The sequence below is a fragment of the Ylistrum balloti genome, unplaced genomic scaffold (assembly GCF_031769215.1).
Source record: "Ylistrum balloti isolate Yb309-2 unplaced genomic scaffold, AGI_CSIRO_Ybal_v1 Utg370094, whole genome shotgun sequence".
NCBI lineage: Eukaryota > Metazoa > Mollusca > Bivalvia > Pectinida > Pectinidae > Ylistrum > Ylistrum balloti.
Genome location: NW_026782124.1, coordinates 126,414 through 153,851, shown reverse-complemented (window position 1 = coordinate 153,851; position 27,438 = coordinate 126,414). Strand labels below are relative to the sequence as shown.

The 27,438-nt window shown below is 35.5% G+C and overlaps 1 protein-coding gene and 1 long non-coding RNA gene across 5 annotated transcripts in view; one reads left to right on the top strand and one right to left on the bottom strand.

Moving 5' to 3' along the window:
• LOC132549971 (homeobox protein Meis1-like) overlaps positions 1-27,438 on the top strand; it is a 117,835-nt gene that overhangs the window by 9,496 nt on the left and 80,901 nt on the right. Inside the window, exons 1-7 of one of the 4 annotated variants that reach the window (XM_060213965.1) lie at positions 9,015-9,083; positions 22,622-22,750; positions 22,919-23,136; positions 23,553-23,700; positions 24,403-24,453; positions 25,176-25,226; positions 25,736-25,891. In XM_060213965.1, coding sequence (XP_060069948.1) covers positions 22,739-22,750; positions 22,919-23,136; positions 23,553-23,700; positions 24,403-24,453; positions 25,176-25,226; positions 25,736-25,891 — 636 coding nt within the window. In that variant the 5' untranslated portion in view covers positions 9,015-9,083; positions 22,622-22,738. Of the gene's footprint in view, positions 1-9,014; positions 9,084-17,378; positions 17,659-21,700; positions 21,874-22,621; positions 22,751-22,918; positions 23,137-23,552; positions 23,701-24,402; positions 24,454-25,175; positions 25,227-25,735; positions 25,892-27,438 lie in introns of those variants that run through there. The other 3 variants (XM_060213963.1, XM_060213964.1, XM_060213962.1) reach the window with 3 other exon arrangements.
• Positions 399-22,376, bottom strand: LOC132549973 (uncharacterized). Its single transcript, XR_009554205.1, has 2 exons — positions 22,148-22,376; positions 399-1,126 (listed from the first exon to the last, which is right to left on the bottom strand). It is a non-coding gene; the product is annotated as an uncharacterized LOC132549973 (long non-coding RNA).

Sequence of the window (27,438 nt, the reverse complement as noted above, 5' to 3'; positions counted from 1 at the left end):
CAGTCGGAGCGATCCACTAAAGACAATGTCGGTTTGAATGGATCTGATGTAAATTCTACGTTGTTAGAAACAGACGAGTAAGGTAGCTGAATCTCATTCTCATGGATTAAACGTTTAGATTTTTTATCGTGTATGTAACTTCCCGAATTCCATACGGAATCTGACCCGATTTCCTTCTTGAATCACGAAAAAAATTGTAATTTGAAACATCAATCCCCCCAAAAAAACACAAATAGCTTTTAATCCTCATTTTTGCGTCGAAGAAAAAAACCCAAAAAAACTGACGAATCTTTCTGTTGAAAACTTACTGAACAGAGTAGATTTCGTCATACCGTACATATTTCGCTTGTAACAGGAAGTAAGGTTTCAGCCGAATACTACTAAACAAAAGTCTCAACCACCCGAGAAAAAAGTTCGCTTGAATTAAAATTCCAGATAACAACACACATATTTGTAGAGCAAATAATGCAAACTTGGCAGTGATCGGAGATATGTAGTTATAAGATCTAGAAGTGAGTTAAATACTTGTGAAAAAACCGAACGAAAGTTAAGAGTAGCGATCTGCAAACACATCAGTGTTGTCCATAGGTTACGATCGAGTAACGAAATAGCCGGAACACAGACACTGAAGGAGAAGTCCGGCCAAGGGGAGTGGAGATGGGCAGAATCCGCAAAGACAACCAACATATCGCTTGGCATCGAATGAAACGCAAAAACATTGTCCTGTACCGAAGTCATCTCACAAAAAGGCATCACGTGTCCAAAACAGAAAAGTTTCAGTCATCATTTGCTTGAAAACCAAGGAATTCTACAGCAAAACGCACTTCCGGTCTATTGCGAATATCCAACATAGTATTAGAAAGTACGTGCAGTGTTCGGCAGATCGTCTGGGACTGAAAACTATCTAAAAGACGTGGCCACTATTAGCAGATCACAGGATAGATCCATCACAGCTTCCGAAGTGTTGTCAGAGCGCGATATCAATATTGAGCATATTGGTGAGATGGACGGATGGTGACAAGAGTGGGATGGTCATCCATCTCCCGTTCTATCCATCATTTAACGTAGATAGTCCACAACAGGATTCCTCTCCGTCGTGCACTTCCGACCACCACGATTAAAACATCTACAACAAATATTTAAGGATTTATTAGAATAATGCCGCGATGACTTTCCGTAAAATAATTATATTTACTTTGTTCGCTACAGGAACAGTTAGATGAAAAATTCTTTATAATTCTTTCTTACGATTATTTCTAAAAAATTTTTCAAAGTCAGTACTTGAAGGGAAAGTGACATGGAAGGTTGAAAGACATGTACTATTCATTTCAGTTTGAACAAAGATATGTCAGTTTGAAGCGCCAGTTCAATATAAAAAGGTTTCCTAATATTTCTGTTTCCTGGTAATCAAAAAACAAATTGTATTGCTAACAAAATGAACATTGATCAGAGACTAAATTGGAGAATTTGATCAATCTGTACGGCACAAAAAACAAATGCACAAACCCACTGTAAAGGTTCAAGACATTTTCATGGACAGGTTAGAAATCACGAGATAACTGGGGGGAAAAGAAGCATGAGGCATTTTTCCAAACACAGGTTAACAGGATGTAATCGTGGAGAAAACACGGGGAACTAGAGAGTAGAACAGAGAAAAAAGACAGGTGTCCCAAATTTTACAATACATAGACATCAGACTACAGTGTTCTCACGATAACACTAACAGAGGAAAAAATCCTAATAATCGTCATATCCGGTTGTTGGTATTTATTACTCTCAGTTCAAATCACGTGTTATGCAATCACCGGAAGTTAAAAGCTCATTTAGTGTATACTCATTACTTGTTAAAAAGGGATTCGCAACCGGAAGTCAATCACTAGCATAATGTGTTTATATATATATTTAAAACCGGAAGTCGTCGTTTTGAAACAAATAATGAAACTGTACAACTTGAAATTTGTAACGAAAAATGAAAACAAAACTTAGCGGGTGTATCCACTGATTAATGCTTATTTAAATTCAATCAGATGGGAGAATCAATTCTATAAAGAATGGTTGGACGGGAAATGTTATTCACGAATTTTTAATGAATTTTCTTGATAATAATATCTGTTTTTCTCACGGCCACACGAAGGTAATGCACCCGTGACGTGCTTCGCGTGTAGGAACTAGTGCGCGTGCCGTAACCGACACCTGAATACGGAATGATGAAGGTGTTGGAAAGGTGGGAAGCACTAGGCATGGTATCGGAGTTAGTCACGTGACTTTACTGAGTTCTTACCTTCAGGGAATACGCTCTAAGGTACGATAGGCGTTAAACATTGTATATTTTAAGATCCAAAGGCTGCCAACTGTTTCTTTTCTATAATTTTTGGTTTTTGCTTTTTTTTGCTTCAAGATGCACGCACAAAGTATTAAACGGTCCATTATATCTGTTTCTCCACTATCATACATGAATTGAAATAAATGTTACACAATAAGAAAACAAATGAACAAGATTGTAGCTAACCTGCTACAACAAAGATAGATACCAACATGTCAACAAAATTTAATCTCAAACAAAAATTCGATGAAACGAGGGCAAAATATGAACAAAGGAAAGACCTATGTTAAATATAAGGAATATAAGACCATGTGTTCCGTATGAGTAAGCGTCTTAAACTTCATCGACACCCGTCATGTAAATATTGGCGAATACAAGTAAACAATGTCACGTTCCCAAATGAAACAAAGAAAACAACAACGAAATCACCAGGCATTCTGTTGACTATCGCCATATTCATGTTTATGGTACATTTTCCTCACTAGTCTCTTCCTGTCATACTCAAAATACCCAGAATACGAAATCGAAGTAAACTACAAACCGCTTTGCAATCACTACTGAACTTTTAAGTTGACATCGCCAGTATTTGTGGCGTCTATGTCTTCTATTCATCACCTATTTCTGCGAATTGCTGATTGAATATCGTACCTGTGTGTTATACAGCTAGTATTACCTGTTTTAGACGGAAGTTGGAGAATATGTTTGCGGGACAATTGTATTGAGAAGACTTGGATATTCAGCAATAATTCATGAATGTCGATCTGTGGAAGTTCCTATGGCTTCTAACCCAATGAAAACAAGAAACATGATATCGGAAAAGGGATTTGATGTCCGTAGCTAAATTAATATTTTACCGTGTAATGAAATTACCGACGGATCAGCTGTTCTACAGGTAAACACAGGTAGACACGATTTTCCTGGGGAGAGTGTGGTGTGTACAACATGTACTGCTAGAAATGGTGTCACACGTTCACACGAGGAGGGCAATCTTCTGGAAAAAATATGCCATGTTTTTGGCAGGATTCCTACTACAGCAGTTCTATAAAAAGATTCGTCATGTCAGTACATTGTCTCTTTAAGGTTGATTAAAAGTGTCTCATTTCATCAAAGGTGGGAAAATTAGGAAGTTATTGTCCAAAACATCGTAGAATTTATAATTAGTAATTTAAAAGTTAAGTGATTTTCATTTAGTAAATTACGTTATTTAACAAAATTCTGGATGTAAACGGTTAGGCGATATATTTACACATTTATAGTAAATAGTATTCACTTAATCGGAATGATGGATCAAAGGATGATGTATGCCATCTTATGGTGAAACCGGTACAAATTCCATAAGAACCTGGTAGAGGGTTTAAATAGAACCGGCACAAATTCCATAAGAACCTGGTAGAGGGTTTAAATAGAACCGGTACAGATTCCGTAAGAACCTGGTAGAGGGTTTAAATAGAACCGGCACAGATTCCGTAAGAACCTGGTAGAGAGTTTAAATAGAACCAGCACATATTCCGTAAGAACCTGGTAGAGGGTTTAAATAGAACCGGCACATATTCCGTAAGAACCTGGTAGAGGGTTTAAATAGAACCGACACATATTTCGTAAGAACCTGGTAAAGGGTTTAAATAGAACCGACACATATTTCGTAAGAACCTGGTAAAGGGTTTAAATAGAACCAGTACAGATTCCGTAGGTTTAAGCAGAGCATATAAAGATTTTGTAAGAAACTGGACGAGGAGTCATGAATAAGTAAAAATTATAGTTAATATTTGAATTTTGAAAATTCTATGTTGTATATGATATATTTATAAGTTAGACGTGTGTAGAGCTAAAAGAATCCATAGTCGGTTAACCGCTCATGTAGTTTTTGCGTGTAAATATAGATGTTTGAATCATGGCGGTTAGAGTGTTAAAGTATTTTTTATAAGACGATAAATCACCGATCAAACATTAATCATTGAAAAGGTAATTTATTATTATTATTGTGTTGGAATGAGCTTTGCTTCTTGAAAATGTCAGCTGATCGGTCCTACACCTTATAGAGTAGGTAACGTATATATATGACGCTGGGGTTTCTTGGACATTTGAAGAGTTTTAAGTGTTTATCTAAATGTAATAAACATATCGTATTTGACAAAAAAATAAACAAGATAAAAAACAAAACAAAAAATCATAAATGAGCAATGAATGTAAAACATTCTGCTTTATGTTGAAGACTTACTGTTTTCCTCTTTTTTTCCCCCTATGTCCAAAATAATATATATACAGATGGATTACCTCGCAACATTAACAACATATCTTAACTTTTAAATGAATTCTCTATTGAACAGTGTGACAGTTCGACATTTAATTTCACCTAATATATATGATCTCCCCTTTGGTATCATCTACATCACGACTGATCATTGGCGAGCAAAAATAAAATATCCCTTATATAGACTTGAAGTTAGAGTGCTTTCCCTTCAGGAAGTTGTCGATTAGTGGAAGTCGTACTAACTTCTTCACTGTTCTACAAAAGCCTATCTTTTGTGCTCTAGTCTCTCTCACAATTGAAATGATTTACCGTTATCCGTAGCGAGTATTAAGTTTAGAGAATTCTAATTGTTTTATAGGTGTGACACCGTGTGGATCATCCGTCTTAATTAACCGTAATGTTTACTGAACAAATGGAGAATTTTTCACTCCTCCTTTACACTTTGTTTCAAAAAGTAGATTCCTTTTCTTATCCTGGATTTTTTTCTGCTAGAAACGTGTTTATATTGCTGCTTAGATTAACTGATCTTATTCATTAACGGAAGTGACGCATTCATTGAGAGTGCACACATAAAGCATGCGTAATCAGGTTTGCAGTACACTTGATGTATGGCGTCTCATTCCTGTACACAAACATTTCAAGGCCACTGACACTTAATAACGACACATACTTCCCCTTTTCCAGTTATTTTTTCCTTCTTGTGAAGATTGTGCAGTAGAGAACTAGGAGGATTGTAGGGATTGTTGTTGTTTTTAGTGATAATGGTAACTATGACCGTTTTCTGTATGTTAAAAGTCATTTCGTCACCCAGCACTCAAGAGCATGATAAATGGTTGAGATCGTTGTTAACGAGAAATATTTTTTCAGTATCGACGGTCTAAAATCAGGTTTGTAGATTTCTTAAGCATGTGCGAATGTCCATAACCGGAAACGATGTTTGCATACTTCCGGCTAGAATGAAGAGTTCTACTGAGGACGGAGCAACAATTTGAACGTAATACAACCCGGATAGTTGTATCAGTGGGTCTAACTAGATGGAACTATCGATGTTATAGCATTTGAGGTAACAGTCTGTCAAATTGCTGCCATACTTCCTTCTTTGAATATAAAAAATCCTTTATAGGACGTTACCATCGTTAGAATTAAATGTCAAATATGGTTATGCGGAGGAACAAATTTGACAACGTTGAATAAAAAAAAAGTTATTTAATATCCTCATATGGTTCTATACACAAACACCTGTAGCAGGAGTCATTAGCCAAGGTTTTATAATCGTTAGTTTATTTTCCAAATTGATCAGTAAACGCAGGTGTCGTTTACCTAGGTTTACCTACCACTACGGAGTCGTAAATCATGGAGTGATTCATGAAATAACACAGATTATGCACATAAATTCAAGGTTAACGTTGAGACCGCTATCAAAATGTCGGCGTCTTTGTATCAAAAGACTTCATCGTTTTAGAACTCTAAAAAAATTCTAATGGATTTCAAATGTGGGACATTACACTTTATTTTAAATGACTGGGTCCCAGCGTCCTTAACAGGTAATGAACACACTCTACACACTACAAAAACATCTCTAACATATTTTCTTTAAATATATATATCTCACCTCTCATCTTAGGGTCGCATTTAGAAACGTAAACGACCCAGAAACCTAATCTGACGTAGAGATCCTGATAGGTTTCTGATATACGAAGTACATGCATGTCGACTTACTTACTATAAAGGCGTCAATTTGAACATATTTTGATTTTCACTGTTTACAGGAACTGTACATTTCAAACAGTCGTATTGTCGGCAGTGTTATTGTGAGTATCGCAATATAGAGACCGATATGACAAGTGCACTGCAGTTAATTATCAGTAAGTGTTATGGCGAGTATTGTTTAGTAGAGGGCGCTGTGACTAATACACTGCACTAAACGTCGTTATTAGTGTAGAGGGCGCTGTGACTAATACACTGTACTAAAAATCGTTATCAGTGTAGAGGGCGCTGTGACTAATACACTGCAGTAAACGTTGTTATCAGTGTAGAGGGCGCTGTGACTAATACACTGCAGTAAACGTTGTTATCAGTGTAGAGGGCGCTGTGACTAATACACTGCAGTAAACGTCGTTATCAGTGTAGAGGGCGCTGTGACTAATACACTGCAGTAAACGTCGTTATCAGTGTAGAGGGCGCTGTGACTAGTACACTAAAGTAAATGACGTTATAATATGTGTTGTGATCTCTCTGTAAATGGCGCTGAAACAAGTCACGAGAGCGACTATAACACGCCAAGTTAATAAAGTTATTTACCGAGAGGGCGCTGTGTTGAGTTGTATTTTGACGAGTATTGCACAGTAAATAACATTTCAGTAGTATACTCCATGTTTGTGTCAATGATGCCTGATGGCAGATCTAGTGGCGAGTACTGCAATGTAGATCCAGAGACATATATGTTATATATGTTTCTGGTAGATCGGACGAGGACGAGTTAGCGCTTAAGAGCCAAGCATAATGGACATCGGACGTAGATGTTAGGGCGAGTACGGTCCACAGGAAACCCCAGCATTAGAGAGATCGGACGTAGACGTTAGGGCGAGTACGGTCCACAGGACACCCCAGCATTAGAGAGATCGGACGTAGGCGTTAGGGCGAGTACGGACCACAGGACACCCGAGCATTAGAGAGATCTGACGTAGATGTTAGGGCGAGTACGGACCACAGGACACCCGAGCATTAGAGAGATCGGACGTAGATGTTAGGGCGAGTACGGACCACAGGAAACCCCAGCATTAGAGAGATCGGACGTAGATGTTAGGGCGAGTACGGACCACAGGAAACCCCAGCATTAGAGAGATCGGACGTAGATGTTAGGGCGAGTACTGTGCTATAGAACACAGCAGCACCGGGGAGGTCGGACGTAATGAAGAGCGCCATCTTTACATATATCAAGTTTAACCCGTTTCAATTTAACATTTTCACTTAAAAGTCCATCAATTAAACAGCAATAGATGAAGATTTAATCTCCAGTTCAGCGACAGTGGAAGGCTCGACCATGTGTTTATGAAAATAGTGTATATTAACAGCATTCAGTTACATCTCGCCCTGATATCGGGCTCCCATTGTACTGGTTTTCACCCGCCCCGTGTCACACTAGTGTAGTCATATTTTCAAATATCATATTTCTTACAACTAGGTATAATTTTGTGTAGATATTGCGCCTACACCAAAAATGTGAAATACCACTCGGTGCATATTCAGCTTCACTATTGCAGCAACATTTTCCATATTAAACTTCTGGAGACGTAAACAAATGATGCTGTATGGACTAGGAATCATCATATTTACCAATTTTGTGGAAACCGTTGTGAAGGAACATTCATGAATCCAAAGAATTGCACTGAGGTTTACTGTGTGACGTCAAGGTTACCAAACAGTGTAGCGTTTAAAACAGACAACAATAGTAACTGTACGGAATACCCAACCAGAACGTTTAAGTGCAGTTCCACGTTGCTGGGGTAATGTATTGTTAGGATTCTGTAATATTACAGATATACGAATTCGTTTAAACACTGAAAACGTAAACGTGTGTTAATCCGTTGAGGAAATACGGTTTGGGGGAAAGGATGTCGTCCACAGAGGGGGGATATATGCCCTAGGGAGGGAGAGGCGACATGCTGGTATTCGGAATGGGTGTAAGCCGCTGGTATTCTTTGATAACATCATGTCCGTCATCTGATGGTTTTACCACATGCTTGCGTTGGTTTAGGCGGTTTTTTATGAGGTTCGAACTCGGAGCACTGTGTTGAGTGATGTTTTAATCAGAGAGTTATTTCAAACCCAAGTACGATTTACATTATACATTATGGCGTAAGTGCAGTGTTACGTAATGAACTTACTGACTTCATGAAGGAATTGCCGCGGAATGGCACAAGTCTGTTCGCTATAAATATGAGATGTTGTGTATCATTTGGGATGTAAATATAACATCAATAGATAAACAAAACTTATAAGCTAAACACAACAAAATGGATAATATTTCTGAGTCTAGTGTTTACAAAAAATGTTCGGTTTTATTTGTGAAACATAGAATTTCTATATTTGATAATATCTGTTTTTTTTAATTTGAGGACAATATTTGATGGTGTTTGCATGGCCTTAGGTGTGACTTGTGTTGCACATTGTGTAGGCTTGATTGTGACGTAACTTTCGTGCAATTGCCACGCTGAATCCATATATTAAAAGCAGGTTCTGCCCCCAATAAAAGAACACACTGAAAGAATTAGAACATTTCATTCGTCTTCGTATGCCGCCAATTCGTGTGTATGTCTCTCAGCGTCAAGTCCGGTGCATCAGACTCATTTTATAAGTAACATTTAAGCGGCGCTGTGGAAAGCACAATTGTTCTTCACCACGACGAGCGAAGTTCGATTCCCCGATCGGATGTTAAAGTATATAGCGCCATTGCCAAATTATATTTTACCATTCTGTCGAGTTCACCTCTCGGTGCCGGCTGATAAGGTATATATAAATTAAATGGAACTAGTTTCACAGTGGCTGTAAAAAGAATATATTTTTGTTAAACTGCAATTATAAAATCTGACATTTTGATGTGTGACACTTTAAATCTGATTGTGTGCGACACTCGGGTATCTTACATCATTTCAGCTGAAGCCAAATTGAAATCATTTCCTACATCTTTAGGAAAAAGTAAGTAAGTTAAGAGGACATCAGCTCGTCTTACTGCGCCGGTATTATTGAACAAGTCATTGACTTCACACCACACCACACTTGATAACTTCTCCATCTTTTCCTCGAAATATTTTCTATGAGTTTTGAAGTAATTTGGGCCGTCATTTGTACGTGTAAGAGAGATTCTTCTTGACAACTAAGTGATCCACCGCATAGAAATACATGTTTGCAGAAAAAAAGCATTGTTTGTTTAATTTTAAATGTTCTTTTCTTACTCCGTTCGTTATGCGGAAAATGTCTCGCCATTCTTTGTGGGAATAATCGACAGTTTTCGTGTTAACTTGACAAAGGCAAAACATAACACTTATAAAGGAGTCGTTTATCTTTTAATGACTTAAGTCGGACGCAATAAAGACTTTAACTTGTTTGGGTTTTTTTCATAACGTATTTACATCTTTGTCTCTCCTTTAAATATTAATTAGGAACAACTCTCCACCTTTGTCAAATCCCATTTGAGAAAAAGGCAACATTCGACATTAGATATGAAGACAAGCGTTAGCATGTTGAAAAGTTAAGAGGATGAAGCTTGTTTGACCAGGCTGAAAAATAGCCCGGACGATTGACCATTGGTCATACCGATAGCCTTCGGACATTTTAATTGGGAGGGGTTAGTTGTTACCAACCACCCGGTCAAACCGGACAGATTATTATTATCAAGTGTGTATCTATACATATCTCTGTTTGTGATAACGGACCAAATTATAAACAAATGTTTAATCTGTTAATGGCGACCATAGTGTCACAGACAGGGCAATGTAGTACCGGTAATGAGGGGAAATTTAAGGTGATGAGGGATGAGACTGGAAAGGCATGATAACGAACCTCTTGGCACAACAGGGGACGCAACTCGTCCCCAGGGGGCTAGGGGCCATGCCAGTACCCTAAATTCTATCACGGTTGAATGATTTCCAATTACGATCCGCATGTGACCCATGGAAACCCTTATGTAATATAAGAAGAAGAAAAGTGCAGAAGGGTCCAATTTGATATGGGCTCGTTCGATAAGGTTCGTCAATGGCGTGGTCGAGACTTCGGTCATAGCGAACGCGCCGCACTGTATTATTCAATCAAGTCTCTGTATGAACTACGAATGATTTTACAAATAATGCATTTCTCGTGTCATACAAATTCATATCATTTAAGGCACTATGTGTTTCATCAAAATTGTTAATTACAACAGATCTATATAAATTTCCAAGATTTTGAGGATAACGTCTTCTAGCAAAAATCACAATGATTATTTGTGGAATGTCCGTTTTATTTTGATCGAGGAGGACCCTATTTTTTATAAATCCTAGAAGATGTGCTTAACCTCAATTAAATATTTGTTGGATCAGTATATCTTGTATGGAAATTCATTGTTCACTGGGTGTCACAAGAAGAACGATCGGCTAAATCTAGATAATCTCTTAAACCTAGTTCATCATTATTTTTTTTTATGTTTTTTTTCTCTACCAAATTTAAGATTATAGATCAGCATACATCTACTTAATTGACGAAATAGGACTGCGGAAAAATTCAACATCATCCAGTTTCGAAACATACATTCAAAGAACTTTCAAATTGGCGCCTGGTTTATTTTATCTGATACATAAAGTGTAAATATTTGGCCGTTTTTAGGAACCGGGCACGGGCACAAGACGAAGCAGTTTGAGTTTACTTTTTAAAAAAAAATATGGCGTGTTGTAAATAGATATTTCAACGTGTGAAATCCAGCGTATTTACTACCTCACGTATCTGTCAAATCGGGCTGTCAGATTAAAGTAAAAAAAAAATTGCCAAGAAATCTATACATCAAAGTTTTATTGATTTGAATATTTACGACTTTCCGTAAGTCTCTCTTTCAAATTATAACTGAAATGTTAATTCGATACAAAATGTACATATTTTGGAAACAAGATATTTCACGGATGCCTTATTATGAATTTTACGTCTACATTTTTTTACTTAGAATTTTATCATTGGTGTCATTAATTGCATTACTTAACGTAGGCTGTCATATATGTTATTATTGTAATGATCATTATTCGTCCTGTCTTGAATTTTAGAGTAGAGATTCAGCTGTAATTTTCAACTATTAAATAATGATTTGGTCGTAGACATCTAAATATAACCCCTGTTTTAATTTATGTATCATTCTCTATAATTATTAAATAATAATTCCATTAAACTCCCATTTTCTATGAACCAAACATCATCGTAATTGCATTAGCCATAAATAGCTTTATTTCATGACATATTTTGATTTTAAAATAAAGTTTAAAAACACAACGAGTCACTATAAGTTATATACGTAGTATATAAAAAACCGAACAAATGAATCATTCCTACGAGTTTGTTAATTACATGTCAAAATTAATATGGATTTCGAAATTAGAGTTTATTTTAAGTCACTTCCTTGAATCAGTTTCCATTCTGTTCAGTTGCATATTTAATGAGATATGCAAATTATATTTAACTATGCATGATGTGGTTTTATAGTTTAGTGTCTTTCTCAAAGTTCGATATTTATGCGTCAATCAAATCCTCGTCAATCGAAAATTGGTCACGTTTCGTTTGTTAAGCGCTCTTCCTGAATTCTTTTTTAAAATATACGATTTATTTATCATTCAGTTGATTAAATGCTAATTCAGGCCAAAGAATGAAACTAACATCACGAATGTTATTGTCAAAACGGAATTCGCTTTGTTAGTTTAAAGAAGATTTTCTGTATTTCAGTAATTTATAAGTATGGGGAGATATTGTCACTATTATTCGTAGTTAACTATAAAGGTCTGTAATAAAATGTTCGGAAACATTCATTGACTTATAAGCAAATCAAATGATTTATGTTTGTTCAAACAGGATAAAACTTGATACAATACTCTGAAATAAAGGTATGGTTTAAAGTTTTGAAATTTGATTAATCACTACATTTTCAATGTCTTTATTTTATCCGAAGTTAATAAATTTCTAGATTTGTTTATCTTCAATTTCCGGAATATCAGTTATTGATAGCAATTTAGAAGGGCATGTGTTCTAATGAACTTCAGTGATATTGTCAGATATACAGAGTGATCAGGTTAGTTTTTGAACAATACTTTTTATTCAATATTCAACAATTTAACACATACATGACATGTATGGGATGGGAAAACAAGCTTAGAACTTATTCTAATTCCTTTCCCAAAGTTGATATAAAACTATATGCTATATAAAAAATAATTCTTTAAAAAAATGTGTTTCTAAAATGTCAAGGTGTGTAATTTTAAAGAGATACGTATCAGATGGCTGTATTGATTTTTATGGACGGTTGATTGATTTAGCCTAAGTGTGGGGTTCGGACGTCATGGTATAGGGTATACAGGGGTAGACATGAAGAAGATGGATGGGGTGTCAATACAACAATAACAGATACAAGATCATCGAGGTAACAGGAGATACCGGGACAGATTTACCCCAGATAATACTTTATAATGACCTGACACAACGGCCCCGGGGTACAGGGCTCTCGCCACCCCGCCCCATACAATACGGTTTGACACAACAGCCCGGGGGTATAGCTCTCAACACCCTACTCCGCACAATGATCTTTGACACAACAGCCCGGGGGTAGGGCACAAGCCACCACGCCCCATGATACTTTCTCTGGACAGATCATTATAAACATGTTGAAGATCAAATCTATACCAATTAAATGTTATATTAGTTTAATAGAGATTATTGGCAGTATCCGCTCCAGGTCCCCCGGGGCCAGTCATATCAGAAAACTTATCTTAAAATAGAATAAACGTGTACTTAAAATACAGGGGTATTTATTTCATTTAGTTTTAATCTCTTTCTCTCTCCCTCCACCCCCTCCCTGTGCATTTCTTTCTGTTTCTTTCTGTGTAGTGTGTGTGTGTCTCCCTCTGTGTGTGTGTGTCTCCCCCTCTCTCTCTTAATATACAAGCATAATTACAAATCTCCAATCAGTTTCATATATATATATATAATTATGCTTTTAGTTATTGTTCGAATCTAATAGGCTACACAGGTATCAAATCAACAATAGAGAAATATTCTATAACCCATCTCTAAAATAAAAACATTCTCTAAAATTTATAACTCATTATTTAAAAAGGATTTTAAAATTATGACAAGGATATGCTGATTATAAACACCAGTTTAATTAAATGTTTTATTTAAATTTCATATCCTGCTTTTATGGGGTTGACGAACACCAGCAAGTAATGAAAAAAATATATTTTCAAGTTTTATTGTTCGAAATAATTTATTAACCACGAAAAAATATAATGTTTAGTTAACTATATTACAGTTCTGATGAATTATTGAAATAATAAATAGCGATATTATTCACACGCAATTTTAGTAGCAGGGTTGTAAAGTATCAGGAAAATAAATTATACAAACAACTTAATACAGTTATTATGATAATTTACATTTTTTGTTTTCCCTTGAGAATGTAAAGAGAATTAGAAACACTGAGAATCGATACCATCTCTTGTTTAAAATTCAACTTAATTTTATTTGAATCTTTTAATTCTGATTCATGTTTCCTGTGAAGGTATAAAGCACCTCTTTTAACAATAAATTTTACGGGGTGTAAAGAAAACGTGCCTGTTTCTAGTTGCCTACTCACTGTGGTGCGATACTAATTTCTCATGACCGAATCTTTGTTTACAATTTTTCCGTTTGAAGATATGATTTAAAAAGACACAGAGATTAAGCGATCGACGTGTATACCAACTTACAATTATTAACTTGGGAGGAGGAGGGGTTCATATGTTTTAACATTTGATATCTTGTGCCCGTTGTTATATATATACATATGATATATATATATATATATATGTGTGTGTGTGTGTGTGTGTGTGTGTATAACAGAAACAAGAAAAAAAAACAAAATTGAATAAATAAATAAATAATTTTATCGTTACAATATACAACATTAAATAATTTGCCTACTGACGAGCCGATATATTAATTCAACATGTAAGAACAGTCTAAGTCTCAGATCCATGCTTTCTGTAGTCAAACCACACCACTGATATATATTGTCAATAAAAGCAGTGATTCGACCTTCAAGATCTTTTTGTCTGAAAAATGAAAATATCGAGAAAGGAAGTTAGCTGCAGGAGCTGTTTATATCAGACTAGAAACGTAGTATGTATGTTTCAGATGAAATTGATCCGTTTGTGTAACATGGAAATGAATTCCGTGCCAAACATATTAATATGAGATGTCCATTTCAATATTTATGACGTCAAATACTATTTAGTAAGTATATATCGTCTCCAAACATTAATTTAAATGTATTATGTAATTTGGATAAAAAATTCCCACACAGACACAAAACATACACATGAAATGAATTGTAACAAATCTAATTTCATGAAAACGTTTTATATATTTTGATCTGTTGCAGTTTGAATAGAAAATAAGTATTGAAAAGTTAGGACACGTCTTAAGTTTCAATGTGCAGGTAACATATGATATACTATATTGTTATTTATTTCATTCGTAGTCCATTCAATTTGATGAAAACTGAAATCTGAAACCCTGTATAAGACGAAACTAAAACTGGATCATTGTACCATTAACTAACCAATATAGGGGGGGGGGGGGGGGGGGGAATCAAAACAACAACAATGAAATCCACCAGTTCTATGTGTGAAATGAACGACTGACCGAATACCTCTTTAAATCAGGGTTTCCATACCAGATAATATTCAGTATAATGTACAAATGTGAAATTCTATGAGCACGGTATTTTCAAAATCGTTAAATGGATAAACTTAAACAAATATCTATGTGAATATTATTTTTTTATTCAAGAAATATAAAAAAGAACACGGAAAGAAAAAAATAAAAGAAGAAAAGACAAATCATTTCCGAATAATTTCCCGGGAGCTGTTGTCATTTTTATTTCTTAGTTTAAAGTTGATTGTACTTAAATACGTGAATTTTTGAAGTATCAAATGATGCAGTTTGAACTGCAGTGAGTATTGAGAAAAAAAAAAAAAAAGAAATATGTTGCTTCTGTTAAATGTTTGTGGAAAGAAATATATACGTGTATCTGTAACTGATTGAAAACAGTAACCCATCTCGTTCACGGAGTTGAAAACAACAACACGAGCACGTGCTAAATAGGTGACGTAGTTTTGAATATGTAATGAGACGAGTCAGTCCAAGTCGTGTCTAAATGTAGTAGGCGTGGTCAGATGACGGATCAAAGTGTCCGGAATTGTGGAACGTAGTGACGGTTTTATGTAGATAACAACTAACTTGCCGGGTTACATGTCAAGACAGACAAAGTTAGGTCCTTAATCTCCCTCTCTCACAAATAGTACGTCTTCGGACAGTGTATTTCCTACTTTGTCAAGTAAAATAAAAACAGAACAATGTAGAAGCGAAATATGGAAAGAAAACTGCGGTAAAATGTAGAAATAAGTAAGTGGAATGTCATCACCATTCACCTATAAACTTTCACAATATAATTCTGTCTAAAGTGACGACAAATCGTGTTATGTCATTGAATTTATATAGATACTGCAATATAGCACGTGTGCAGGTGAGCGACTACAGAGGCTGGATGGTAATGACATATATAGAAGTGAGAAGGAATTAAAAACAACTTAATCTGATCAAAACATAAACTAAAACTACGACAAGCTATTGATGTAACTTATATAATTCTCCCCGTCAAGATTGAAGTATGTTTAACATGCAACACATTTAACAACATGCACAGTAAAGGTTTTTATTTTTAAAACGTATTTTATTGCATAAATGAAGCAAAGTGTTAGGCGCAGATTGATACTTCTAACACAGACCCTCCCTACAATATATATTGTAAGAAATAGGATATAGTGAAATTACAGTGAAAACTGTCTCGTGTGGAAAAAAACGTAAGTTTTAAAAGAAATTCGCATTAAAAAGACCAACTTGATGTAATATTCATTTAACCATCTGCTAAATTTCATGTAATTTTGCGTATTTCTGAAAATTATAATATTTAATATTATTATATTTGTTTCAACAATAAATCTACATTATATATCGATAAAACATCAAAAGTTGAAGCATTAAATAAATAAATAGATAAATAAATAAATAAATAAAACATCTATGGGTATATTAGCTTGGTAGGTATAGTTTTATTTTTGTTTTTATTCAAAAAGTTATTATTTAAGAATGTGTGGATTGCTATCTGATACAGGTGTTTATTTATCCATCGCTTGTATGTTTGGTTAGAAACCGGTATGAAAGTTTAATATCCAATATATGTTTATTTCTGGATGAAAATTTGTCCTCCAATTCACATACATAATGTACAATATTAATACCTCATTTTTTTAACTGTCAGATACAAATATATTATTACTACATTATATTTCATGTGCAAACTTATAGTGTCAAATATTGTACCATACCTTACTGATAATAACAATTTCAGTCCAACTCTCATGAAATTCAGCGCATCCTTGATCCAGTCACTGGACATCAGGTGTAGAGAGGTCAGATTGTTTTTGTGTGGGCTGTTCAGTTAAAGAATAAAAACCTTGGAACGTTCGTGTCGAGTTATTATCACATATCATTTCAGTTTGTAATATATACTGGTGTGGAATTAATTTCAGAGAAAAAAAGTTTTTCTTTCCTTTTTTTCCCTAAATATATTTCAAAATAATTACCTTTATACCCACATATAAAGAAAATTAAAAGTTACAAGGGTTACATACTTGGGAGAGTTCGGGAGAGGAAACTCAGGTCATAAAACACTTTATGCCAGGACTTGAGGATATACTGTTTTCTTTTTTCCTTTTTATAATTGGCCAATATAATTGAATCACAGGTAGAATTGGTTTAAGATGTGGGTATCATCAACTTCAACCTTGACCTTTGACTAATCGGTGACCCCAGGGTCACACGGATGCGGATGAGTGACTGGCTGAGAGGTAATGGGAGTGTCATTTCTCTGGGCCCCTCGACCCTGTACCAGTCGAAACGGTCAGACTAAGCATTTGAGAACTTATCTTCTCAGCTGTCAGGTAGAAAGCAGGGAGCGAGTCAGTAACACGTCTTCCTCTGGTTTGACGTTTTGACGGATAGAGAGCAAGTCACCGTCCGCGTGCTGTTGTGCTTTGTTTACAAATCTTCCGGAGTTTACACACTTCATTTCTACTTGTGTTTATCAACTATTCATAAAATTCCTTGGAATTTATTAATTCTTACAAACGAATTGTGTGGAGTGTTGGATTTACTTGGAAGTACAATACTTGTAAAAGTTTTTTGACTCCAGGATTACTTCTCTTTGTATCACTCGTCAAAAGTATTTAATTTCCAGTGGCCATTTTTTCGAAGGGTGAGTTTTGTGATGGAAGGTATATCATTCAATATGCCGTTTGTTTTCTCGGCGACATGCATGTCCCGTAGCGACCGCTGTCAACTTTTGAATATTTATCACAGAGGGTTTAGATAATTCATTATTTCTGTGTGTATATGTGTTAGACACATATATCACACATAGTTCCCTTTAATTAGAGGGCTTTTCTGGTTTGGTAGACATTCTAGTAATGTAGACACACGTGTTTATTTTTGTGTTTGTAATTTAGGAATATAAACACACTTTATACACAGGCGAAACACAAATAGGGACTACTTCTCTTGGCCGAGAAACTTTTAACGGACAAAAATGCCATTTCGATCTGGTACTTCACCCTCCTGCTTCAGCCTTGTCTTATGACGGTTTTTTTTTTTTATTACAAATCAATTCCGAGTGCTTCATTTAATAGGAAAATAATGACAGTGCCTACATTTCGACTAAGCAGATTTAATAGATAGTATCGGGAATTCATACCTTTGGAGTAGGGCGGTTTATGGTCAACGTTAAGAGATGTGTGTGTGTGTTTAACAATTTTTTGCCGACGACCGTTGTATAGTGTGATAACGGAAAACATTCTGTACCGAATTCATGTCCACGGGGACTTTCACTCAGGGATCAAAAAGGGGGTAAACCATCACTCGGAGATAAGTCTCCGAACAAGTTCCAATGACAATATTGGTGTTTTAGGAAATTTTAGTGGAATTATCATTATCATCTATTCAGTCTAGTAATTCTCCGGGGCAAAAATTAATAGCATCCACGAAGGATTTTCCTAAATATCGGGTCAAAGTATGTCTCTCTCAATGTTTAATTTCCTTGCTTTTTGTACCGTGGTTATTTTATCGGGAGTAACGAAAGTCTTGCGTCATTAATTCTGACGAGTTTGTTGTTGGATGTAAATCTCCACAGACACTTCCTATCCATCCTAACTTGGTAGATGATAAAGCTCACGTTTACCAACGTCTCATCGACTGTCTCATCTTCATTATCTTCGTCATCGCATATTTCTCTCGTGTATGTCACAATCATGTTAAAACACGATAAGAATATATGAGTATATATATATTGTGTGTAGTTTAAAGCTGATCAAATTATGTTTCTCGTACAAAACATGAAATTTATCAGATAGAAATTAATAATTCTAAAAAACGAAATGCTATATTTTTTTCTATAATCAATAATATTAGAATTATTTATACTATCCGGAAATATCACCCTTTTCTTTATTTCATTTTTAAAAAAATCTATTTTATATTTATATAAGTTTATAAATTGATTTTGTATCGATACAAATTTGACTGAGATAATTTCTGGGTATGTTTTCACGCTGTCATGGATATTTATTGTGTAAAGTTATCCGGAGTGAATTATTGACACTCCAGTCACGGCATGTGGAATCCTGATATATCGATGGCAGCATAACGTTTTCAAGGGTCAGTTCATGCCACGGTATTATCCGGTGATATCGGAACACTCTAACCAAGCATAGGAAGTCTTCGTGTACAAAATATGTAATATAGAAAAACGTGGAAAAGCCGTCAAAACTATCAGTTTCTACATATGTAAGTAATTTGGGCATGATAGCCAGTGTTGGCTGAACGGGGCGCAGGACCCGACGAGATGAGTTTTGCAGATAGAAACACATACATCGTATTTTCATCTGCGGAACCATTACGCCGAGCCGACAGTACGACGCCGAAAGTGGGACCCCGATTTAATAAAAGACTTAGTACCATACAATAAATACCCCGACAATACTGGGATTTCAATAACATCCTTCACTTAATTTTAATCCAACTGTAGCTTTTATATTTTCCTTTTTTTCTTATTATGAAAATTTTATTTAAGCTTATTTTATTAATCTTCATTTTTTCTGTAATGGCTTCTGCAGGGATTCACATGTGTAAATTTCCACACTATTTATCTTAATACGCTAATGACGAACAAATCCTCGTGCTTAATTAACATAATTCGATACCATCGCTAATGCAGAAAATGAGATACAAAATTTCGGGATTTACCCAGAGATGAAAAAAAATCTAAATAAATCAAATTTATATCGTGTCTCTTATGCAATGGTTTTATTACCCGTCGTTTAGTTTAATAGTCTGATTTAATAAAAATCTTTTAAGATTATGTCTTGGTTATCAAAATGTGAACAGGATATCAAAAGAGTTGTTCGCATAACAAAAGCAAGTGAAACAGACCCATGAAAAAAAAATCAAAGAACACGTTTCGTCTTATTTTCCTGTAATTTTGTCTCTAGCTTGTTAGCCAGCAGAAGTCATCAGGTTTTGTTTGAAGTGTTGATTGGACCAATATCATTGAAGCCTGTTTGAAATAATCGGGTTATTGTTATCATAATAAAAGCATATACAATTCTGGGGAAATGGATGATCGGGCTACATGTAATACCATTCTGGGTGGTGCACTTTTAATATCCGCTTTTTTTCCATACGAAATCACCTTCAAGATTAAACATTGCACATGAACTGAATTAAATAATATAACAAAGAATAAGGTACAGAAATTTAAGAAACATCATCAACAGACAAGAAACGAATATATTTTACCAATTAATTCAAGATAGTATTATTAGCGATATTAAATATATAGGATTAATGCCATGTTCATGTAAATCTTAATGAAATTCATAATTAATGGTGATGTTATCAGCGAATTTATATTTTTATTTCGATGGATGGATTTTTATGATGTATCCAGAGAGAACGCCGGACCGCTGGGTTCTAATTTTATCTTTCTAATTTTCCAATATGGAGAGTATTTACTATCTGTCCCAATTCTTCCTATCCGGAAAAATGTCCCGGTAAATTAATCCGTCGGGTCCCACAACTATATGGCACTTTCCGCGCGGATGCGAGCACCTGATGGTGAATAAGATAACAACGGTATCATCTTTTAAGCAATTTTCAATTACCGTTAGTTCCCGTCTCTCCAGACATGGCTTTTTTAGGTGTCAACTCTATATACTATACACCCCGTGTTAAATTGTAAATTACTTCACTAACTCGATTTTCCATATCATCAGTTATTGTTCCTGAAGAGAGTTTTTAGCTGATATAATTGTTTATAGTTCATTTCCAGAGTGTTTTGTATTTATACTTATAAGTAATTAGATATTTGTGGATATACAATTTAGTGCTATGATATAGTATATTTTTCTTTCGTGGTTTTTATCACCATAGAAACAACTATGTTTTCTTTTGTGATTACAGTTTTTTGTTTATATAGAAGATATGCAGAAAGTTGGTTGGTATAGTATCAAAGATATACTTTTATTATATAATTTCCATACACCACGAAGAGAAATACTAGAACATTCATTTTCATCGATTGACAAGTTGACAGTATAACTGAATGGCAAAGCAAGTTCTATGGTATTTTGTGGTACAGACACGCTGTAGACAAGAGTCGGGTACTGGACGTGTAAAATAATTTCAACAATGTTGTAAATATTTAAGCTGTTACATCATTAATTAAGATTCTAATCTAATTTTAAACGTTAAGTTTAACATTTCAAAGTCGAGGTCAAATACAGTAATGGAAATAGGCTTTATAAACATACGTCTTTTTTCGATTTTCGGCTTACAGTCGTATGTCCAGCTGACCCCGAATATTGTTGACATAGGCTTAGTGTATCATATACGAAATAGGGTCATAAGCTATTCAAATATTTAAAGGATCTTGTAAGGAATTGTGGTTCTAAATGAGCAAAGCGGCGTATCTAGTTTGACTGGCGGCAACTATCGCTTACTGAGTAAACGAAAAACGTGATTCACGACTCAAATTTGCGCGGCGCGACCGCGGCTCGGCTGTGGATTGGCTAAGCTTTAGTAAATATGATTAGAGGGCGAATTTGATCGATTCTTGGTGGGCGGAGCTAGGGGCGTGTTCGGACGATTCCATTTTGACATGCTTGGCAGTGTTAACTACTTGTAACGTCTCGGCATGTCTTTGACGATGATTGAGCAGCAGTCTTGTCCCGATATTGGATGTGAATTTACTGCTAACACCGGTGAACGATATTTGTCAATGAAAGTTAAATAGTAATTCTTAAATATATCGTTTTTGGTTTTCCAAGTGTGATTTTTCGCTGTCCCGGGACGCCGTGGAAGTTTGTGGGTTATATGTAAACACGAGACGGCATTTCATCAACAACACAACACTACACAGGTTAGCTCCTTTACTCGTGTGTTAGGGAGCGGCCCCTTCTAACTAACCGAGCATCACACTCCTGTTTTTTCATGCTTGTATATATTTTGGGTCGGTAGGAGCGCCGAACGTTTTTATCTGATTTGAGATGTTATCAGCGAAGTTCAGCAACGGGCCACGAATCGGAAAATACAGCTGTGATGGAGGAACAAAACCATTAAATTCTTGTCTTTTTAAACCATGCACCAAAATTTTCATATAAAAATACACGTCAAAAAACTTGTGTTTAACATACCTTGTGAATTTTCACGCTAAATGTTGTCCGCAGCGTGGCTGTTAAAATAGATGTTTTGACTGGCGTTTAAACTATCGGGATTCGTACGTAGGGCCTATCCAACCAGCCGAAGATAAATTGGCATACGAATAAATTTACTATAGATATGTTACGACCCCTCCACTTGAACTAAGTGGTGGTCCCCATTCCACCGGGCCATTCTTCTCCTTTATGTAATTTCAACTTGACATATATTTGGTTGCTAGCAGTGTCGAATACTTTGGAAGCCCCTGCTGTCGATAGTTAGCTCGCCCGAGGCTGCCATACCATTGACAGGTCGTTCATTATACCGGTCGCTTGTAACGTAGGTTTTGATTGACAGATTTAGAAGTAGTAGCCACGAGTAGAGACAGCTAAGTTGCTAAACTAGGCGAGTGTTGACGCTGTACTGCTGAAACGTTTACCAACTTTGACAGTTCACCGTCTCTTTGACAGGGCCAGCGATCTGTTTATACCAAAGGGGACACTACCAGAGAGGAACACGGAACACTGAGTGGGCCAAAGCGGGATCTTGTAGGGGCCGAAAGGGCCGGAGCTACATGAACACGGCCCATGGCTCAGCGAGTATGTATATACAATGTACCGTAGACCAAGCTTTATTTACAATTTATTTATTATTGTGCTGTGCGAATATATTGGATTGAGAAGTGATATATGATGGACTTTTGAACTACTTTGTCATTCTGGATATGGATGGGAGTATAATTTTTTCCACGTCTATTTTAATTTCAGTACGAAAATGACATCCCGGCACATTACCCTGGCTCAATCGCGGGTATGGATGGCATGTACGAATCACATCGGACGTTACCCAACCACCCGGCCCTCCATCAGGGTAACCTCACGCCAGGCATGCACCAGTACCCCCCTTATACGTCCAGTAGTTCAATGCCGGGGGTCAGTTCGTCTCAGGATAGCCAGTTAAAGCGAGATAAAGATTCAATTTATGGGTACGTAATAATTGTTGTTTGTGTGTGTGTGTGTGTGTGTGTGTTATTGACCCGGCCAAAGTTTATTTCGCGGGACCACGTGCAACCCGTGCAGTCTGGGCGCGCGCTATACTTTCGACATAAATGTAACACCCCCTTCATTGTCAGGTGTATGCCAACATGTCCACTTACGCACACGACACATTATAATCGAGTAAATGTGATGAGTATTTCTATATTATTTACAGTACCATGTCTTTGTCTATATATAACCGCCGTTCTGTAACACTACGGCCGTGTCCGCTGGTTTGACACCGGGCGGCCCGATAGACTCGACCATGTTGGGATCTTTGTAAACACGCCAGACAATCTGTATCACTGATGAAATATTCACTAACATCATATATATTCCGTGATCTTTTTCTTTCTCGTTTCAGACACCCACTGTTTCCATTATTAGCACTTATATTTGAAAAATGTGAACTAGCTACATGTACTCCGCGGGAACCCGGGGTGGCTGGAGGGGACGTCTGTTCGTCCGAGTCATTCAACGAAGACATAGCAGTTTTTAGTAAACAAGTTTTAGTAAGTATTAAAAATAATGTCACGAAAACTTTTTCTCCTTGAAATGAGTTCAAAACCATTTAAATCTCAGTAAACATGAAAACATGTTTGAATATAATTTTATTTAATGTTTTTTGGAGCAATTAATGTTATTTACATGAAAAAGCTTGTTTATAAAACAAAACTAAAATTTAATTTTAAATCATTGTTTACGGGGAAAAAATTAAAATTTCTTATATGTTTTAATTCAATTTTATTTTCAGAAAGTTTTTCATTACAATAAAATAATTTAATTTCGATTTGATATTGCCTAGCCTGACAAGAGCTTATAAATCAAAAATAAAGATGTAATTTATTACTATGCAACACATTTGATATAAAAAAAAACATCAAGTCTGATTCTGGGGGATTTGGAGTTTTACCATTAACAGCCGAGCTGTGCTAGCAAGAATGGTGTTTATATATACGTTACATCACTAAGGATTTTGCCATCAATCGGAAGTAATGTATTTTGAATGTTCGCCATGTATATGGAGAAAATGGAAAATCTAGCTCTGGGGCCTCGCATCCTAACCAGAGAGAAATAACCGGACATTTTATGATTGTTGAGCTTCATAAATTTTTCTGGATACATGGTTGGTCTCGTGGGATTTTCTTTATGGATAATACTTTGGAATGGAAGAAACGGAGAATAAATGATTTTTCATTTTCTCCTATTTCTAGGCACGGTCGGAAAAACCGTTATTCTCAGCAAATCATGAATTAGACAGTGTGGTAAGTTTTTATTTTCATTTATTCTTGTTAAATTTGATTATTTAATTTCTTAAATAATTATTAAATAATTTTTACTGTTTTGGTTCGTTTAGATGTGTCTGGTATTATTTATATCATTATAACTGTGAAAAAAATTACTAAACTCTTGTCTAAAATGTGTATATGTAAGTCTGCACTGGCCTGGTATTTTGTGAACACTGGTTAATTTATTTTGGGAGCCAAGTTTTTAGCAACACAGAATACTCGTAGCTAATGAACCATGGATAGAGATGGAACAAGAAATAATCATATCCCAGGTCCCCAAAAGCACATGGCCAGGCAGGCAAATTTCGTTGAAAAATTGGCCAGATGTTTTGTGAAACTACTAATGACCGAGGGGTCTGTGTTTTTCCCCGGCCAAGTTGGCCTAGGAATGTGAAATGGTCGCAAACGGTCCAGTCTGAATATAAATTTCCCTCAAACAGCGGATGTTGGGATATTTCTTTCACATGTGTTGGTAAAAAAAAAAAAAAAAACCATTCTGGTTCTATCGAAATACAAATTGGAAAATGAGAAAATTCCAAGCTTTGTCTAGGTGTAAACTTTGAGATAAAATTTCATGTGTATAATGAAATGTTTATTCATATCCAATTTTAATATTTGAAATTTGAGCTCTTATTTTTCAAGAAAGAAACTCTATTTAATTGCTGTTTATCAAAACGATTTTCTGTTTTTATATGCAGATGATACAAGCCATACAAGTCCTTCGATTTCATTTACTGGAACTTGAAAAGGTACGTTTTTAATCTGGTGTTAATAATTTAATATTGAGTGTAATAATTTCTCAGTTAGGCCCCTATGAGACATTCCGTTAACCTCTGACAAATTTAAAAGCTGTTGCAGACTTGGGTTTTAATTGCATGTGTGTATCGGCACTTATCAGCCTTCCTTTGTTTGCGTTAGATGATAGAGGTATGCGGGATATATCGTGCCCTCTTGTTAGCTGACCCTAGAAAATCTCCTGATAAGTGACAATTATAGACCAGGATTTTCCGACCTCATCATTGCCCATATACGCACTGTCTTAAAAATATCGTCGACGTAATTTCAGAAACAATACCCTTGAAAGAAATTAAAACCAAGTATGTACTGGTACGAAGTTGATGGTATGAAAGTTGTGGGGATTAGATTTCTAAATTAATAGATTTTAATTATAAGATTTAATCAGTTTTGTAAATTTGATGCTCAGAATATCTACTTTTGTCTTTCATAGTAATAAAAAAAAATTGTTTTTCTTTTGCAGGTCCATGAACTTTGTGATAATTTCTGTCACAGATATATTAGTTGTTTAAAAGGAAAAATGCCAATAGATTTAGTGATAGATGATAGAGAAGGAGGAAGCACGACATCCAAGTCTAGTTCGGACAATCCTCCGGATCCTAACGATGTTGTTGACCAAGTAAGTATTAACCTTATTTATTTTTACACTTTTCTAAACAATTAAAATGGCCCACAAAATACCTTTAAAACAGATAACACATCTTGCAGAAATATTAACATCCTACATTGGATTTGTTACCAAATTAAACCTACAAAATTTTCCTTGTGAGGTTAGAATTTAATAAGATACTTGTGAATGACATCCACAATGAAGAAATATGATTAACACTATAAAACTAATATCTGTTTCTGTTTAAAACATTTTATCTTTATTAAAATAAGTGCCTGTATCAAACATATACAAGATAAATACATAGCAGTAATTTATAAATTCAATTATTAACATGCAACGTCATTGAGAATTAATTAGAGGTTAGTAGGGTGACCCATATAACGTTGAGTAATAAGAGTGCGGGGTATCCCTGTTCTAAATAGACCTGGTTATGGGACTGAAATGTACAGCCAGACCATCCTCTCCATTTGGGGCTAGTCAGAAAGGGTGTCCAACCATTCCGTTTATGGGCTATCCACAGACACACTATTACCATTGAGAGGTCATAAAAGTGACAGCCAGTCGGGTCAAGCTACCCACTTGAAATCTATTCTACTTGAACATTTTATTGAATTTTATTTTATCAGGGATTTATATCCACACAAGGAATATACAAAAGTAGTCCGTACTTCAGGGTGTAAATAGTTGTTTCTAGGTATAAAACGTTATTTCGGTAGGAGATGTGAACACCGTCGAGGGACACATAAATCACACGGTTAATATGTAGAATGGAAGTTGATGAAGCAGACGAAAATTGGCAAGATGAAATTTGATTGTCATGGGGCAAAAATTTAGCTAGAAATGTCGTCGCTAAAATTATTGACAGGGAATGTATTTTGTAAATTAAATATTATGCTTGGCTTTTAATTCATTTTTCAATATGGCCTCACCTGAAGTCTCCAGTGAGACTTGAAGTCGGAGGGGGGAAAAACTCTTTGGAATAATTAAAAAAAAAGTCTTCAGTAACAGCAAGGCTCTCTGCATTTAGATTAGTTTAATGAATAACTATACAATTTTTAAAGTTTGAGGAAAATTATGACCAGAGTATATTTGTCTTTCAGGACATTTTGTTAACGTATATTAATTTTTAACACTTGGGCTGTAGGAGTGATGGTTTTTGAGAAACATGATTGATACAAAATATATTCTTGTGTTGTGCATTAATTTAGAGAAATGTGTTAACCGATGGTGGAGTGTATATACAAGTATTATTAAAAATCTTAATTTGTTTTCTGGGCTAATTAATGATATACTTCAGTTTTTAAATTTCTGGAAGGTGTTTGGACTATTTTAATGTCAGTAATTGGGTGTTTTGTTGTCAATGTGTTATGTGTTGAAGGATCGTAGTGTGTCTTAAGATTTCAAGTATATATAGTGATAAATCGGTGCAGTTTGCTGATAAAAATACGAGGCTTGTTGGCAGATAAAGACCCAGGTTTACTGTACACATTTTAAAATTATGATAAATGGTTACTGAAATAGCACATTGACTGTGGAAGTGTAGGTAAAACAAG